This window comes from Rosa chinensis, chromosome 4 (assembly GCF_002994745.2).
Source record: "Rosa chinensis cultivar Old Blush chromosome 4, RchiOBHm-V2, whole genome shotgun sequence".
Classification (NCBI taxonomy): Eukaryota; Viridiplantae; Streptophyta; class Magnoliopsida; order Rosales; family Rosaceae; genus Rosa; species Rosa chinensis.
In genome coordinates this window covers 63,792,008-63,805,475 of record NC_037091.1, presented here as the reverse complement: position 1 = coordinate 63,805,475, position 13,468 = coordinate 63,792,008, and the positions used below count along the sequence as shown (strand labels likewise).

General features: G+C 38.7%; 1 protein-coding gene across 1 annotated transcript; it reads right to left on the bottom strand.

Moving 5' to 3' along the window:
- Window positions 1-10,323, bottom strand: LOC112196828 (anthranilate synthase beta subunit 1, chloroplastic). The gene is made up of 8 exons (XM_024337297.2): window positions 10,085-10,323; window positions 9,839-9,996; window positions 9,063-9,133; window positions 8,869-8,906; window positions 1,159-1,269; window positions 890-989; window positions 442-567; window positions 1-302 (listed from the first exon to the last, which is right to left on the bottom strand). Exons 1-7 carry the CDS (start codon window positions 10,203-10,205, stop codon window positions 486-488), a joined length of 681 nt encoding a protein of 226 aa, XP_024193065.1. The 5' UTR covers window positions 10,206-10,323; the 3' UTR covers window positions 1-302; window positions 442-485.
- Between the last annotated feature and the right edge of the window lie 3,145 nt (window positions 10,324-13,468).

Here is a 13,468-nt window from a genome sequence, read left to right as displayed (position 1 = left end):
TTATCTTCAGGAAGTTATGGAAGGATTGATAATACTATAATAGAGTTGAAATACTACATGTCTACATGTGATGAAGTACATTGAAAGAGTTGACGAGAAACATGATCAGCTTCTGACTCACTAGCGAGCTGACTTAAAGGCCCATAAATATATATTGATCCGATACATTACACTGTGTAGACAAACCAAACCTCTAACTAATTCTCAGATTCCGACTCACTTTTCTCGATCAGTTTTACAAAGTTGCGAACGATTGTCCTGCCTTCGGAAGTGATGATACTTTCAGGATGGAACTGGACACCCTGCAATTTTGAATTCAATGGGTTACAACAAGAACACTACATTAAGCTTATAGTGCAGAATCTACAAAACAAACATCACAATAGTCTCGCTCTACAAAATAGAATGTAAAAAGGACGCCAATGTCTTACCTGAATATACCTATATTTCTTGTGACGAGCAGCCATTATCAGTCCATCCTCGGTTCATGCTGTAATTTCAAGTTCTTCACTAGGAAAACTGTCCTTTTCAATTACAAGACTGTGATATCTGCCAGCAGTGAAAGGGCTGAAAAGAAAAGAAAACAAATCTGTTAATAACATTAATTCAGAGCCCATGTAATGCCCAGGGTGTTTAATAAGTATTTGTACAACTTCAAATAATTGCAAATCGGTGAAACCGTTCATTTTTTTTCAATAAAATACCAAACAAAGTTGGGTGTGTTTGACAGGAAAATACTTTGGACATTTAATTCCACCACACTTGCATACATCATTTTTTTAGCAACAAACCAAACCCCCAATATGCTACCGTCAAAAGCATAGATAAGTTTATAGAAAAAAAGTAAGACCCCAGATTGTTTAAAACAGAAGTAAATCCACCAACTCACTTTGATAGTCCAGCAAACAAGCTGTCTTCCTCCTTCTCATTATAATACACGGGAGAGCTCTTCCCATGCACGACACCATAAGGAGAACGAACAACATTCCCTGCAACACCACAAAGATCACTTACAAGGCAAAATAGAACCAATAATTCCACTGATATTTTATGATTTAATTTGCTAATTTTACAAGACATGAAAAAAAAAATCATAGAAGATCTAGGTAATAACATGATCAAATTTATAAACCAAATATTCTGTCTTAGAAGACTTGCCTCCAAAAGCCTCCCCAATGCACTGCAGACCCATACACACACCAAATAAGGGGACAATGGGTCCTAACTCCAACACAGTTTGCAATGATATTCCAGAATCTTGGGGTGCCCCTACAAACGGGAGGATACTATGTGTTAATAAGTACAACATGCTTGCTCACCTAAGGGACAGTTTTAAGGGACTGTGAGGGACAAATGCATCTCAACCACATGTATTAAATATAAAAGCATGTTAAAGGAAAAACATATTGTGTGCCTTCGTCAAAGTGATTGACGGAGAGGGAATCAAGCAATTACCGATTAACATCAATCAGCATAGATTACGAACCAATCAGTAGTTAATGTCATCATTGTAATTGTTCTTTCTATTGTAATCCTCTCTCTATATAAAGGGGTTATGAAATGAAATGAGTAGACCATTCCAATTATCATTTTACTTTAACACGTTATCAGCACGCTCAGAGCAAATAGCCAATAAAAAAAAAATTCTTAATTTTCTAGTTTTCTTTCTAACGAAAAAAAAAAAAACCCTAGAAGAAAATCTTTTTTCTTCTGTCTCTGCCGCCAACAACAATCAAAAAAAAAAAAAAATACGGCAGCAACCTAGCCCATCTCCTCCCATCAGCGCCTCTGATTTGCAGCACAGAATTGCAGCAGCAGCCCAGCGACACCGCTCCACAGACCGGCAGCTAAGTCCCACAGCGCCTAGCCCAGTCGCACAGCCCAGTGCTTCGATCCCGTCAACCCCTACCGGCCAACAGCGTAGCCCAGATCGGCTTTCGTCTCCCTCTCCGGACCGGCCCCAGCACTACCGCCAGCCTAATCGACGGGCCTCACCTCACCGGCCAGACCTTCATATCCTTCTTACGGCCCCTTGCCCAGCACCCACACAGCCTTCGATCAAGCCCCACCTACGCGGCCTCGCCTGCGCAGATCCCAGCAGCCACTGCCCGGCCTCGACATCCCTCCAGATCGACCTTTAGCCTGCTCTACCCGCCTGACAGCAGCTCCGCGTCACTCGTCCAGCGCGCGTCCTCCAGCGTAGCAGCCCCTCAGAGAGCCTCCTAGCCAAAGAAAAGGACCGAAAAGAAGAAGAGAAAAAAGAGGGCGGGTTGACCCGGCCCAAAAGAAAAAAAGTGACCCGGCCAAAGAAAAGGACCGAAAAAAAAAAAAGCATTGTGGCCCAAAGAAACAGGTTGGTCCGGCCCAAAAGAAAAAAAAAAAAAAAACAAACAAAGGCCCTGCGGCCCAGCAGAAAAAGAAGAAGAAAAAAAAAAGTGATAATTCTCAGCCCAACAGAACCCGAAAAAAAAAAAAAAAAAAAAAAGTACTACGCACGCCTGCATCAACACGCGCGTGTGCTAGGATTGTTTTATTTTCTCGAAATCAAGTATGTTTTCTTTATTTTATTTTATAATTTTAATCAAAGCATGTGAATTTTTTTTTTTTTTTTTTTTTTAAGCATGCTTTATACCTTATTGTTTATACATTTATTACATTTTGTTATTGAGCATGTTTAGTTAGATAATTTTGATCATTTCAAGTATGTCTTGTTATTTATGTTTTATATGATTATCTTTAAGCATGATTATATATTTTATTATTTATATTTTGTTATATATTAATTATGCAATTTTGAAGCATGTTTTGTGAATTTTATTTACGCTTGTATAATTATTCCTAAGCATGCCTTTATATTATGCAATCGTTTGTATTTTATTTTACGCTTGATATATATTATGTGTAACATATATATTTGGTATATATTTGTGATTTTGAGCATGCCATGTAGTTTATTTTTATATGCTATATTTAAATGTACTATGATTATTTTTAATACAACATATCAATACCGTTTAGCCATGATAATGAAATTTCATGTGCATTATACACACAACATTACCGTGATAAAGTATTTTCACATAGCATCGAAAAAAAAATGTGACCATTACGAATCTTGGTCTTGAAATCTAATTCATACGTTTGGAAAATAATTCACGTGGATGTCTTTATGACTGCGTAATTTTTTTCCTTCTCTCTTGTTTATGTAGATGGCTGATCCAACTCGACCTGAGTTTGACATTTTGGACTCAGAAGGACTTGAGTACCATCGTTGGGTTTCCGATATGGAAACTGCCTTTGTGGCAAAAGACTACACTGCCACCATTACTGATCCCAAAGATGATGAACTATCTAATAAGGTGAAAGCAGATGCCTTAATTTTTCTGAGGCGACTTATTGATCCTACCCTACACTGAGAGTACCTTCAGTTGAAGACACCCAAAGCACTGTAGGATGCCCTTAAAGGACGTTTTGGGAACATTCACGATACTTTGCTCCCAGGACTGGCTGTTCAGTGGAATGGAATCCGCTTGCTTGACTATAAAAAAGTCAATGACTTCAACAAGGACATGTTGCGCTTAAAGGCACGTCTCAATTTCTGTGGAAGGGAAATCACAGAAGATGATATGATCTACAAGACTCTTACCACCTTTCCTAATTCAGCTTTTATACTAGCGAACCAGTATCAGTTGGATTATAACAACAAAAGAATCACAACCTTCAATAAGTTGATAAGCCTACTGCAAGTGGCTGAGAGACAAAATAAGATTCTCTTGAATAACAATGCCAGGCCCACTAGGACAAAGAAAATTCCCGAAGCTAATTATGGAAAAATGAAAGGTGGAAATAACTCCAATGCAAGGGGGTTTAGACGTGCTGATCCCTACCCACGTGGCAACAATGCACCACGTGGAAAGGGACATGGGGATCATGGAAACAAGATGCAAAAGGAAAAAGTTGACAATGAACCATGCTATAAGTGTGGATTCATTGGGCATTGGTATAAGAACTGCCAAGCAAACAACAGAGTAGCAGCTAATTACAAGAGGTATAGAGAGTCTAAAGAACAAGTGGCTCACTATATGGAAGAAGGAGGTCATGACCTAGACGTCAACCTTACAGTTGCAGACTCCAATGGCAAAGAGGAACTTGCTAAGTCAATGGATGCTCTCAATCTTGACTGATCTGCTTTATTCATTTTATTTTCCAAAGACAGTTGTGAAGGCATAATGCCTCATTTTTAATTAGACTATTGTTTGGTCTTAAAGTTTATTTTCAATCATGGATTGATGAATAAGATTTCTGAACAAGACCTTGATTTGATTATCGTTGGCTTATTAATAAATTTTGAATTTTATTCTGAAGCACTGAATTTATTCAAATTTATTTACTATACACATATTTACATGGTTCGACATAGCACTATAAAGATGTAAAGCAATACATCTAGAGAAAAATTATTAGAATGAAAAGAATACCATTCTACGCAAATAGAAATACTCTAAAGAATATGAGTTATATTTTCTAAATACTTCCCATTTATTTGTAGAAATGAATGGAGGAGAACTTGAGTGCTTAGATGATAGTGGGACTACCCACACAATATTAAGAAATAGGCAATTATTCATTGAACTAAATAGCCTATAATTCCTCTGTGACTACGATGATTGGATTATCAAAACTAATAAAATGGCGAGGAACTGCCAAATTTTTTTTTGTTGCCTAAAGGCGCAACATTTCAAGTCACAGACGCTCTATATGCACAAAGAGCTAATCGAACCTTGTTAATGTTTCAAAGCTATTTGTGCCAACGATTATCCAGTAAAAACACACCGTGAGAATGGAACTGAATACCTTGATATTACATCTAATGATTGTGGAAGGAAACACATCTTAGAGAAACTTATGAGTCAATCTAGTGGACTGTACCTCACTACAATTCGGATCATTGAATCCTATATTGTCACCAACAATGAAATATGGGACACTGACTCATACAGGCTTTTGCATGACCGCCTATGGCACCGAGGTCATGACATGATGATCCGTAATTTTCAAGAACTCACACGGACTTCCCTTCTTTCGAGTGAAAAATGGGAGAAAAATCCGCCACACTATAAGGTGTCGGTTCTAGTATTGCCCAAATGCAGTCATTGCCTTCTGAAGTACCAGATGCACTACCTCCCTCACATTATGCCTCATTGACTATTTCAAAGGCACATCACTCGTTTTGCAAAGCCTGCTCTTTAGCAAAAACAGGATCGAGACCTTCCTATGCTAAAGATACAAAACAAAACATTCCATTCTTACAAAAGATACAAAGAGATGTCTGTGGACCTATCCATCCAGAATGCGGACCATTCAAGTACTTTATGGTTCTGGTGGATACTTCGACAATCTGGTCACATGTCGTTTTATTGTTCACAAGAAATGCTGCAATACTCCTAGCATAGATTATACGTTTAAGGGCTCACCACCCTGATCACCCTATCAAGTCTATAATGCTTGATAATGCTGGAGAGTTTACACCAAAAGCATTTGATGATTATTGCATATCTATTTGGATCAATGTAGAGCATCCTGTACCCCATGTGCATACACAAAATGGTCTCACAAAAGCCACCATCCAAAAGGCTACAGATGGTGGCTAGGGCATTGGTTATGCGCACTAACCTGCCTATATCTGCATGGGGTTATGCAATATTGCACGCAGCTTTACTTATTCGTTTAAGACCCACAGCTAGCCATCCATTTTATGCGTACCAGTTGGTAACTGGATATGAGCCTGACTCTTCACATTTAAGCATATTTGGTTGAGTAGTATATGTGCCTATTGCGCCCCCACAGCGCACTACACTGGGTCCTCAGAGACGATTAAGTATTTATGTTGGATACGAATCCCCAACAATTATCCGCTATTTGGAACCCTTGACAGGCGATCTCTCTACCGCTAGATTTGCGGATTGTCACTTTGATGAGACAGTCTTCCCGTCGTTAGGGGGAGATAGGAAAAAGGATTTTCCAAGGGAACGACAGGAATTGTCTTGGTTTGTCCCCACTCTGTCTCATCTTGATCCCCGCACTTCATAAAGTGAAAGTGAAGTGAAAAGAATAATCGATCTTCAGAACGTAGCAAATTCGATGCCTGATGCGTTTACTGATATCGTAAAAGTGACGAGATCATATATACCAGCTGCAAATGTGCCTGCAAGGTTAGAAGTTCCCTACAAGGGGCACGGTGCCGCAGATAGAGGCACTGCAACCGCACTTAGTGGAGGTGTGGTTGAGGCCGTGGCTCCCCAAGGAAGAAGGGGAGGTCACTTGGTTCGATTGACACTCACCCAAGGAAGAAGAGGGTGAGTAAGGCACAAACCAATCATCAATGTATAGAATCCCTCTCATGAGATTGTCTCTGATTATAGTTATGTCCATGAATCAATACTGGAGGACGCTCCGATGTTTGAAATGATTCCAGAGAATAAAGAAATCTCAAAGGATTACGAGAGTACGTATGAGTTGATAGAAAGATCTTCCATACACATTGATAATATATACTGTTGCTCAAGGAATCATAGAGCACGATGATATCGAACCACGCTCTGTTGAAAAAAAGTCAACAAAGAGTAGATTGGCCTAAATGGAAAGAAACAATTCAGGCAGAATTAGATTCTCTGACAAAGAGACAGGTATTTGGTCTGGTAGTGCTAACCTCACCAAGTGTAAAGCCTGTAGGACATAAATGAGTCTTTGTCAGAAAGCGTAATGAGAAGAATGAAGTCCTGAGGTACAAGGCTCGCCTTGTGGCGCAAGGTTTCTCACAACGCCCTGGAATTGACTACGAGGAGACATACTCTCCCGTAATGGACGTTATAACGTTCCGCTACTTAGTTAGCTTAGTAATTTCCGAAGGACTGAAAATGCAGCTCATGGATGTGGTTACTGCATATCTCTATGGGGTTCTAGATTCAGAGATATATATGAAAAGTGCCTAATGGCCTTACATTGCCCAAGTCAAGTGACTCTAAACCACAGAGTGCGTTTGCAATTAAGTTGAAACGCTCACTTTACGGATTGAAACAATCTAGACGGATGTGGTATACCCGTCTAAGTGACTACTTGATTGGGAAGGGATATAAGAACGATGAATAATGCCCCTGCGTATTCATAAAGAAAACAAGTTCCGGATTTGCAAATTGTAGTAGTATATGTCATAACTGGTACTCTTGATGAAATAAGAGAAACCGCGAGCTATTTGAAATCCGAATTTGAGATTAAGGATCTTGGGAAAACTCGATTCTATCTAGGTCTTGAACTAGAACACCGAGTTTGTGGAATATTAATCCACCAGTCTGCATATGTCCAAAAGTCAGGCGATATAACATGGACAAAGCACATCCTGCTAGCACTCCCATGATCGGTCGAAGTTTGGATGCAAGGAAAGATCCATTTCGTCCAAAGGAAAATGACGAACAAGTGTTGGGAGCTGAAATTCCCTATCTAAGTGCAATAGGCGCATTATTGTACTTAGTCCAATTTACTCGACCAGACATTGCATTCTTAGTGAACTTGTTAGCTAGATTTAGCTCAGCGCCAACGCAGCGTCACTGGAATGGTATCAAGAACATTTTCGATACCTAAAAGGAACCATTGACTTGGAACTGTTCTTTCCCTACAGAGAGACAAGAGGGACCGCAGATGGAACTGCAATCCCTAAAGGAAATGTTGATGGCGAAAATGTCACTCACTACACTAAAACGCCAAATGACGTTTTGGTCGGTTTTGCCAATGCTGGATACGTATCTGACCCACATATCGTTCCCAAACTGGTTATGTATTTACCAATGGGAACACAACGATATTTTGGAGATCAACCAAGCAAACCTTTGTGGCTACCTCCTCGAACCACTCAGAGATCATTGTTGTACATGAGGCGGTTCGTGAGTGTGTATGGTTAAGAACTATCATTGCACATATTCGAGGGACTAGTGGTTTGAGTTCTACCACTGAATAGCCTACTTGCATTTACGAACACAATGCAGCTTGCATCGAACAGATGAAGCTAGGTTATATTAAGGGTGATAACACAAAACACATATCGCCAAAGTTGTCCTACAATCAGCAACAGCAGACTCTCCTCAAGATTCAAATGAATCAAGTAAGGTCTGAGGAGAATGTGGCAGATTTGTTCACCAAATTATTACCTAAGGACACATTTGAGAAACATGTGAAAAGCATAGGAATGCGAAAATTTTCCAAGCTCCCTAGATTAATGTAAGTATCAGGGGGAGGTGTAGACGTCAGGGGGAGTCTAAGACACACATGTCATACTCAAATGTAAAAGGTGCGTTGTGCTCTTTTCCTTCGACCAAGGTGTATTTTTGTCCCACAGGGTTTTTATTGTTACTTGGCAAGGTTTTTAGTGAGGCAACAACTCATGCACTATTTCGTCTTTGACTTGGCACAAGGGGGAGTGTTAAAGGAAAAACATATTGTGTGCCTTCGTCAAAGTGATTGACGGAGAGGGAATCAAGCAATTACCGATTAACATCAATCAGCATAGATTACGAACCAATCAGTAGTTAATGTCATCATTGTAATTGTTCTTTCTATTGTAATCCTCTCTCTATATAAAGGGGTTATGAAATGAAATGAGTAGACCATTCCAATTATCATTTTACTTTAACAAAGCAGAAATTATAACAATTTAAAACTGTGCATTTATTTTCAGCCTTCAGATTCACTTGTCTCTGACAGTCCCTTAAAAACTGTCATTTAGGTGAGCAGGCCTTATAAGTACAATTGGTTACGTGTTTCTCCTTTGTTTCGGTTTTCAAGCATCTATCAAAGGGAAATATCAGCAGAACTAACCTGGCCCTGGGGAGATCAAGACTCCTCTGGGATTTTTCCTATAAGAATGGAAAGATGTTATGATGAGACATTTTACAAACTCAGACATTTTAAGAAGGATACATGCCCATTCATATTTGGTTGCACCCACATTAAATAATGTTTATGGATTGGCAAACAACGATCAGGTAAAGACGTAAAGTATAGCTTCTTACCTTTTTAGTTCATCCACTGTTAATTCATCATTGCGATAAACTTCAAAGTGACATCCGAGCTCTCCCATATACTTCATATCATAAGTAAGATATTAGTACCACGCCTTCTTGACTTGTTGGAACCATCAATAAATATATAACGACAGAAAACAATCATATAGGATCGTTACAGAAATCAGTACTACGCCTTCTTTACTTGTAGGAATCATTAATTAATATAACGATAGAAAATAATCATATAAAAGCATTACAGAAAAATACTTAAAACGCATACATATTCGGGAGAAATTTTGAGTTGTTATATAAAATCTCGTCAAAAGCTCGATACTTTGACAAGTATCACTCCTCATTCCCACATTTCATCTTCATTTTGCATGTGTCATCAACTCAAAAATATCCAACTACAAGAAAGTTCTAATCACTACTCTCATTCTTCACCTCTGTCCAGCTTTCACCATTCCTTGAATGAAATACATCAACTTTTCACTAAAACATCCCTCAGTCCAAAACAAGAACAAGGAAACAGAGAGGTCTAAACCAGGTGTTTCATTTCATTTTCTTTAACCTATCTAATGTTGTAGTCACAGATCTAATACAAAACTCCATGGTATTCCTTACATTTTTATAATTCACAACATAAATGACAAATGAAGAACACAATTCCATGAAAGATCAAATCTTTATCACTGTACACATGCATTTTACTAGCACCAAACATCAAACGAACCATGGCTTATCAAATCCAACATATTGAAAAAAGGAAAACAGAAACAAACCTGGCAGAGATTGTAGGTGAAGCTATCATAATTGTCAATAACAATGATGGGGCTGTTGGCCCTCTTTTCAGAAACTAAAGACTTCGAATTGGTCTCATTGACAACCATTGAAGCTTTTGCAACGAACCCATTTCCCAATTTGAGACCAGATTTCAGTTCTGCACATAAAGATAAGATCTCTGCACATAAAGATAAGATCTTTGAGTCAAAATCAAATCAAAACCCAGATAAGTTTGGGAGACTTACTTGAGTTAGTGAAAGAGGGCACATAGATTAAAGTGGGGCGAGGGTTTTGAGGGGTTTTGGGTGAGAAAGGGAGCAGCTTTGGTTGTTTCAGATAGGCCTGAGATGTCACTGCGGCAGCCATTGAAGCACAGAGTGTGGGGTCTCTGTAATTACCAGTTAATACTACTTGGACTGGAGAGGTGGAAGAGTCCGACGTTTGATTTATATGAAAAATAGGATTGGCTTTACTGAGAAAATAAAGGATGCGACCGCTTTCTCTTTAGGGTCCTTGACTCACAATCATGATCCCCTGGTCAGCAACTGACCATGGATCATTTGGTTAATCACTGTTCGATTGAAATCGGACGGCTGATAGACTATCTGTCAGCCGTCTGATTTCAATCGGATGGTGACTCACCAAATGATCCATGGTCAGTTGCTGACTAGGGGAACGAGACTCCCTTGACTCAAAGCATCAAAATGAGCAAAAATTATCTCACTTACTCTTTCAAAAACTAACCTATTTAATAGCTAAATGACAATTTTACCCTCGGGCTAATTAATAAACTACCTCATGCCATCTTCTCTCTCCTCTCTCTCATTCCATTCCGATCTACAACTCTCTCTCTCTCTCTCCCCGCAACGTGCCCATTGCCACGCGCCACCGCCGTTAGAATCATGAGACGATAGTGCCTTGGAGGTCGAGAGTGTCGGAGACGACGCCGCAGTTCGAGGACTCTGTTGAGATCGGACGGAGACGAGCACGGAGTGCTGAGTCAACTCGGGTAGGAAGCGATCGCCACTGACGTTCTTAGGCCTTGGCACGTGCCGCAAATGCCTCCGTTTACAGCCCCGAGCTTCTAGTCGATTTCGGCGACCTGGCCTTTTTTTTTTTTTTTTTTTTTCGTCTGAGCCGTCGATCAGAGAAGCAGCATCCACTCCTGAAGATGACGAAGCAGCTTCTTTGGAGCTACCTTGCCGTAGTCCAACACCTGGTAGGCTATCTTGGAGTCGGAGGTCCGAAGCACCGGCGAGAATGGGGTCCAACTATTGACGTGGGTGCCCAAATCAGATTTTTTTTTTTAAGTAATGGGATAGAAGGAAAAGAAAAGAAAAACAGTTTTGAATGTCTATTGGGGGGCAATAGATGTTTTTAAATTGATATAATCTCTTCGTTTTTTTCTTTAAACAAAGTTTTATTGTCTAAATTTTGAGAGATTAGTTCATATTCTGGCAACCGAAAGTTCTATTGGAGGATAATAGACGTCTATTAGGGGGCAATACATGGCTGATAGACGTCTATTGGAGGGCAATAGACTTCTATTGGAGCAGTAAACCTTTCCGGTGAGGTTTTTTGAAAAGTCTGTCTGGTGACCAGCGACCGGATTCCGGTAGCGGTCGATGATCGGATTCCGGCTGCCGGTGACTGGGCTCCGGCGAAGTGTCATATAGTTTCTCTCTCTTCCATTTTTTTTCTCTCTCTGTAGGTAACAAAGGGATGAGTGTAAAATGGTATTAAAAAAAAAAAAATCTTAATGGGGTCTTAGGGAAGACCTCCTTAAAAAGTGTTTTGGGTAAGAGGAAATTAAAAAAACTTAATAGGGTAAGTGGGAAAAGAATCTCTAGAAATGGGGTGAATAGACAAAAACCCTTATTTTTATTTTATAATGTACACACCGATGACTTTGATGCTTTGAACAATTTATCAGCGAATTTTTGGGGCAATTCAAATTTTGATGAAACGACTGAAAATCTTTTGACTCAAAGATCCTGTTTGCGATTGTTTCGTTTTTAAAAAAAATCAGCTTATGTTCAAAATTTTAAATTTTATTGTGTTTGGTAAATAAATAAAAAATAGCTTTAATTGAAAGTTATAGGTCACTGACAGCAGATTTTAGAAGCAGCCAAGATGTTGCTTTTAGAAGCTGATGTGGATCAAAATACGTTCTGCAGTTGTTTTATGTACTGACAACACTTTTAAAAACACGTTCTGCAGTTGTTTTATGCACTCAATAGTAAGAAGGAAAACCTTTCGTAGGTAAGTCGGATTCTTGATGATTGTAGAGATTATATGTCTGCTTTTCAATCTGTAAGGGTTCGGCATACTTACCGTGAAGCAAATGGTGTGGCACATAGACTTGCCCACCTTGCTAGCTTATTTTCCAGTTGATGTTTGGTTATATGAGACTCCTGCTATTATTCAGGATGTACTTTACGAGGATTATTCTCTTAGTTCTAATGTAGCACGGGGTTCAGGTATTATGTCCCCCCTGTTGCAAAATTATGAAATTAATATAATAAATGGAACCGGGCGTGGGGCTGAGCCTCCCAGCTAGGTTGGGTTCCAAACCTATTTCAAAAAAAAAAAAAATTATATTATTTACCAAACACGAAACTATTTTAATTCACAACGGATTATTCTCACAATACAGCATTTTTAAAGTCACAACAATCCCAAACTAGCTCAAATTGAGCCTCCTTTTATGGTAGTAGTAGAAATTTAGGCTTTAAATTATTTCCCTTCTATTTTCAAGTTTCTAAATTCTCTATCAATGAATTTGATTACTAAATGTATTATAATTTTTTGTCAATGAATTTTCTTTTCTTGTGGTCAAAAATAGAAAACAAAAGTCAAATAAAATATTTTGTATGCAATCAGCATCACTGTATCAATTTCACTCAATCAATTTCGAAACAAATGCTCGACTAAATGGGAACCCAAAATTAATGAACAACAAAGCCCTAGTGGTACCCTACCCCTACAAACCTCCAACACTTAACCCTACCATCATGGTCCTTATATTGAGGGGCTCAATTTCCGACCACTCTTATTTCTTTGCCTGTTGCACATGCTACAATTCAAGTTAAAAAAACAAAATGGTCGTATTAAAAAAAGCAGACGATAATACCGTTAAAGAAAAATTCGTTTAATGTTGTTAATGAAAAGTTTATTCGCTTTAATTACGTCGATAATGAATATGCGTATTGATTTTTTTGATTGAAAGACAAAATATTGATCTTGCAACCATAAACCACAAACAAGACTGCAAATAAAAATATGTTGGGCATGCACTTAGGATGATAAGAAAATATATGGTTAAGATAATAACAAAACATACTTAAAAGTCCGTAGCAAAAAATGTCACAGAATATGTCGTTAAAAATGTCCGTAGCATATGTGCTTCTTTGATTCTCATGGATGCTTTAGTGTAGTTTTGGCTGAGCTTCATGATCTTTAAAAATGTTAAATTACTTAGGTAGTGACTCTTTTGACAGTCAAACAGGAATGAGTCATTATCAATGCAATGAGTTGATAATTTTCTCAAAAAAAAAAAAAAAACTTAAAAGTTTCCCACCATACTAAAACTAGTGACATCTAAATTAAGTTTAGGACGTAAGGAAAGT

Coding starts and splice junctions, on each gene's coding strand:
- LOC112196828 (XM_024337297.2), bottom strand. CDS start 10,205: ATGGCTGCCGCAGTGACATCTCAGGCCTATCTGAAACAACCAAAGCTG. Junction 9,997..10,084: donor GCCCTCTTTCACTAACTCAA/GTAAGTCTCCCA, acceptor CTTTATGTGCAG/AACTGAAATCTGGTCTCAAA. Junction 990..1,158: donor CATTGGGGAGGCTTTTGGAG/GCAAGTCTTCTA, acceptor GTGGTGTTGCAG/GGAATGTTGTTCGTTCTCCT.